The sequence below is a fragment of the Crocodylus porosus genome, unplaced genomic scaffold, assembly GCF_001723895.1.
Source record: "Crocodylus porosus isolate Cpor-Errol unplaced genomic scaffold, CroPor_comp1, whole genome shotgun sequence".
Lineage (NCBI taxonomy): Eukaryota > Metazoa > Chordata > Crocodylia > Crocodylidae > Crocodylus > Crocodylus porosus.
In genome coordinates, this window is record NW_017728886.1 from 203,812,558 (window position 1) to 203,818,308 (window position 5,751).

At 38.3% G+C, this 5,751-nt stretch overlaps 1 protein-coding gene across 2 annotated transcripts in view; it reads right to left on the reverse strand.

The window, feature by feature from the left end:
* Nucleotides 1-520: 520 nt before the first annotated feature.
* PENK (proenkephalin) overlaps nt 521-5,751 on the reverse strand; it is a 6,076-nt gene continuing 845 nt past the window's right edge. For both annotated transcript variants that reach the window (XM_019548337.1, XM_019548329.1), the window contains one exon: nt 521-1,279. In XM_019548337.1, the coding sequence (XP_019403882.1) occupies nt 611-1,279 (669 nt within the window). In that variant the 3' untranslated portion in view covers nt 521-610. The remainder of the gene's footprint in view (nt 1,280-5,751) is intronic.

Consider the following 5,751-nt stretch of genomic DNA (forward strand, 5'->3'; position numbering starts at 1 on the left):
TACTGGCTAATTGAAAAGTCATGGATAATAACTATAGACTTTTAAAACTTTGATTTCATTGAATTGTTTATATGAAAGGGAAAACATCTGATCCAGTTTAGGATATTCTTATTTTTATAACATATTAGAAACCCGGAAGTCAAGGTAAAGATCCAATTTCAGATCCTGCTGTTTTGTGGACAGTAGGAATTATGTGATACCAAAGAGTCTGAGCTTTACAGAACAGGTGAATGAATTTAAGAAGGTTTTTGGCAGAATAAACAGTAAAGAAGTAACAGACACCTCACAATATGTTATGCAGTTAAGATGAAGAATTTATTATATGTACAGTTAAGCAATTTTACTGAAGATGTGTTGTTCTGTTTAAAGAAAAGGGATAAAGGTAACCAAAATATTTTTGGCATGAAAACTACAATATAGATTTAAATTGGACTAAAACAGAACCTACTTATTGATTTAAAAGAACACGGAACCTGAAACAACAGATTGCAGATTGCATCATTAACTAGGACAGTAAAAAACTGTACAGTACAAGCAACACATTACAATAAATTATGACCAATGAGGCAGTCTCTCTCATTTGGGACAAAAGGGATAAAAGGGGAGGGTGTTAAAATCTCATAAATCCACCATATCTCTTTTCCATCTCTGGAACCTCTTTGGAATAACTTTCCCCATCTTCTTCTGAAGGCAGAACAGAATCAGTGAAGCGCTTAAGAAATCCACCATATCGTTTCTGGTAGTCTAGCCACCATTCTGGCCTACCTACTCTTCTCATAAAGCCACCGTATCTCTTTTGCAACTCTTTGGCTTCATCTTCTAGTTCTGGACTGCGCTTTATGCTTCTCATGAAGCCGCCATATCTTTTGCTGATCTCCCCATCATTCTCATTTATCTCTCGATAATGTCCAGCTTCATTGTTGTCTCCTGTTCCCAGAAGCTCCTTCAGCAGATCGGAAGAATTAGCCAGGGTGTCATCATCTGAGTCTTTCTTCATGAATCCTCCATACCGCTTAGCAAGAATCTCTCCTCCAGTGGTTTCCTCCTCTGGTTCTACATGGTAAAGCTCGTCCATTTTCTTCATGAAGCCACCGTACCTTTTCATGAAGCCACCATACTTCTTCGCTAGCAAATGGTTCTCATCCTGTTCTTTCTTGTTGTCTACTGGAGCACTGTTGCCCTCCGCAGAAGGATCCAGTTTAGTCAGTTGTAGAATCTCCTTGCAGGTTTCCCAGGCTTTTGAAGAAGGCAGTTTTCCCTCACATTCTAGTGTGCACGCCTGAAAAATTGATGTGATTTACTAAGACTGGTTTGGTAGAAACAAACACCTTGGTGTTTTCTGGCCTTTACTTATTTATTTTAAAGCACAGAATCCAACCTTTATGAATGGGTTGTAGAAATTTCCTTTGTCTACATTTTATTTAATAGTTGTTATGCAGTTTTTTCACCTTTCTATGAAGCAGCTGGCACTGGCCTCTGTAAGAGGCAGGAGACTGGGCTAGATGGACTGTTGTTCTGATCTGGCATGGCAATTCATAATTATATTTTAAACAAAGACACAAGTGTGCACACTCACACACCCCTATTCTGGTTTGGGAATATAAAAAAAATAGAAAAAAATATGACGATTCATGAGTAGATCCAAAAAACCCTCTATTTTATTTATTACTTCTTACCCACTCTTGTTATAAAGTCACTTAAAAATACTAACAATTATAAGAGTAAATTGGATCCTTATAAAATAAGGTAACATGAATACATTTTAGGAAAATCTTAGTTTGGTAAATTTTCCATCCTGTATACAAATGTGAGATTGCTATCTGTGTTGGCACATTTACTTACAAGTTAGAACATAAAAAGACAATAATAGTGAAAAGAAGCCATCTGTAATATGATGTTCTAAGTGACTCCTAAAGTTGTATTACTCTATAGTGTCTTTTCTGTTTTTATTGTTTTAACAAATATTTCAAATATACTTGGGTTCGAATTTTAAATACATAGAAATATAGGTTTTGCTATGCAAGATTAGACTACAGGGCTACATAGTCTGGGTACTATAGTAGTGTCAGATATGAGGAAGATGAATATCACTAAGTAGCTCTGTATAGAGAAGAAAAACTGCCCCTTGACCTACATAATCATTTTACATGCTGAAGTATAGCATAAGTTAACAAAACATAGATAAATGTTGTAAGATGTAGCTTGTCACAGCTTATCTACATGTACTAGAGAAAATAGTTAATATTGGTATTCATTAGTAATAATTATTGGTATGTAATGGAAATTATTTTCCATGCAATCATGATTTTCAGTAACAGGAATGAATTACAATATACCAATATTTGTTCTTTTCATCCACAGTTTTTCTCCTTTTCTATGCCACAGTGATTAATTCTATAAAGAACCACTTCAACGTTCTCGGTGCTGTTTTTTAAAATCTATTATGTAAGATGCCAAAGTGAAAAGTCAGAACAGTTTTAGACCTGAATAGCTCAAAATGTGTCATGACAAGGATTTTGACAAAGATTAAATAGATTTAGGTAAAACTGAATTAAATTAACATTTATGTTGAAATTGTTTCACTTCACAAAATAATTTCCATTGTACTTTCTTATAATTTAGAATAGGTGGCACTCTAACAAGTAAATAAATCACTACAATTATAGTCTTGTAAATGGTGAGCTATTTTAAGTCATGGACTACTTATTACATTTGAAATGCTGTGTACTTTTATAGTCATTATTAATTTTATAGTTTCCATTTATTTATAGATGAAAACAAATAACAAGGATATTTGATTTGCCTATATTGGAAGCATTCTGTCTGGATTTTATATGCTTTAGGAATGTTAAACTAATAGCAACTGATTAGTTTACTAATTCTGTGATTAGATATGTTTTAAATCTTTTTATAAGTGTTTAACTGTCCATGGAACAGAAAGTTTAGGCTGTAATGATTTTCATATTAATAATCACTAGGGATGAATAGGTTAACCTGAGATGCTGTTCAAAACAGTTTATGTTGCTTGCAACATTTCACTTGGAAAGTGCCTGTAATTTTCAGGTTTTTTAATTGGCACTGCATGAATATTTTCATACAAAAACATTTTTGTTATATCAATGATAGATATCAGCTGCAGTCTGATTTGGAAATTTCTGTAGAAAATAAGCAAAACATTTTTCTTTTCTTGTTAGTAGATCTGTTTCAACAAACATCCTCCCAACTCTAATAAACATGCCCCAAACACTTTGTTTGTAATAAATGGTGTGATTACATGGTGCAATATGATAAAAACAAGTATGAACTCACAGGGTATGTTTAAATTTTCTGGTGCTCAATATAATAAAAACAAATATGAACTCACAAGATGTTAATGTGTCTCTCTGGAGTTGCTGTTAGTATAGAAAAGGTTATCTGGTTTGTGCCTTCACTCCTGTGCTATATCAGCTGAAAAAAGGCAGTTACTGAACAGTATAACACTTTTTTCTACCTCTGCTAAAATTTGTACATGAAAGCTTGTTAAAATGAATTTAAACTTTGCAGCTGAGAATAAAGATTGATTGAAAATTAAATCCATTAAACATGTAGTTTTTATAGATCTATGTCTTGTTGGCTTTATAGATCTATATCTTGTTAGCACCTATCTATATAGGTAAGCAATCATAGGTAACTGCTGAGTTTATAGATGCACCATTGTTTCTGTAACAAAAAAGATTTATAATTCTGGTAATTCCTTGTGGACACAAACAACCACTGACTTTTATAGACATTTTGGATGCAAAACTTTTAGGAAGTTAATTAGGAATCCTGAGTGCACAAAGGTTGCAAGATCAAATCCTTGAAGCAAGAGACTTCAGCAGGCTGGATGCTACTGCCTAAGAGCACACAGCACTACCAGTTCCCACTGAAGTCACTAGCAACTGTAGGAATCCAGCATTTTGCAGAATCAGACCCTTAAGTTCCATGCAAGTGGACTGTAATAAGCAGTGCTAATAGGGCTTAATTAGAGAAAACAACATCTCAATTTTGATTGGGCAGCCATGGTTTCTTAACAAAATTTCTCTTAAAAACAAATGGTAAAGAAGTATGATTTACAGGCAGAGCTTTGTGTTTGTACCAGCACCAATGTATTTGGAAAATAGGCAGTTACTGCTGTTTCCCCAAACTACTGAGCACTCTGCCCAGGCTCCAGCCAAACACTTATGTACCCACCTAATCTGTCTCCTCTGGCTCTAAGAAGCACAAATGCAGTTCCCATTGACTTCAGTGAGACTACGCAGGTAAGGTAAAGCTAGCATTTAAGTGCTTTAGTGTATTGCAACCCCTTAGTTCACTCACTGCGACATTGTGGTTCTTTGATGGTGCAGTATCTGTGCCATACGAGTGTCAGCTCGTAACTAGGAGAAGAGCTACGGGCAGAGCAGCAGCAGTCTCCTGAAAAATTATTGCACCCTTCTTCTGAAACAACTTTCTTTTGTTTTTGAGATCCTTATCTTTGTGTGTGTGTGTACGTGTGCATGTGTGTGTTACCCATTACTGATAAAAATAGCTTAAAATCACTTCAGGGACTCTCTCTGCCTCTAAATCTCCATTTTCATTGACTTTTAATCACTTCTGAAAAAGGAAAAAAACTTGCTCCGCAAAAAAGTTTCCAAAAGCCAGATTTGAGAAATTGATTCCAAAAAACACTGTCCCCTTCAGCTATCCACAAAGCAACTGCAGAAATGCGACTTAAATATGTCACAAATGGACATTTGGCTGGGAAAATCTAGTTGGGGATGGTCTGGCTTTGAGCAGGGAACTAGGAGCCTTTCTGAGGTCCTTCCAACCCTCATTTTCTATGATTTTATGACATAAGACAATCGGTTTCTAATCTCTCTCAGCTAGAACAGCCTTACACACTCTGAAAACGTTTCAGACATAATGACTTTATTTTTTTTCGAGTGGAAGCATTTACACTAACATAAAGTTTGCAGACTTTCCCCGTCTATATGTAGAAAGTCCCTCTAAACTTCCAAGCTCTTTTTGATAGTTAATCCCCAAATCACAGCTTTAACGTTAAACCTGTGCTTTCCACTTGGGACTTGTCCTATTTGTGTGATTTATATTGCAAAGCTCCCCACCCCCGCCACCTTCCTGCAACATACAGTTTGCAAATGCATTTCACAGCGGACTTCCCCCCCACCAACTAGCACTAGCCTCCAACGGAGTCTCTTCTCTGTTAGCAGAGGAAACTTAACGAGCTTCAAGCCTGCGTTAGCAGAAGGAGCTTCCTCTTCCACACTGCAGAGCAACGCGATGCGTTACTGTCCCGGGAGGGAGGGGTAGACGAGGGACTGGCCGCTGGTCAGAGGCTGGATGGCTCTCACGGCTAGTTCTGCAAACATGCTCGGTTTGCTCGGACATTGCGACCAGCATGGCAGTAACAGCTCTTTTCTCGTTAGGCTCTCCTGAAAACTGCCCACGGGGGTTAACCTCCCCGCCAGGGCGCTTTTAACCCCGTGTCGAAGCTGAGTGCATGGACGGGGCAAGCTTTGCCTCCGCCTCCAGGGGCGGCTATGTGCTCCGGGGCAGCGGAGGCCAGCAGGGCTCTCCCCCCCACAGCCCCCATGGCCCCAGGGGCGCTTCCAGTTCATGCTGCCCGCTGAGCGTGTACCACGGGGCGCTCGCGGCGGCACCGAGCCCCGTGGGCGCGTCCCGGGCCCCTCCGCCCCGGAGCGCCAGGGCCCCGGGAGCTCTCCAAGGTGCTGC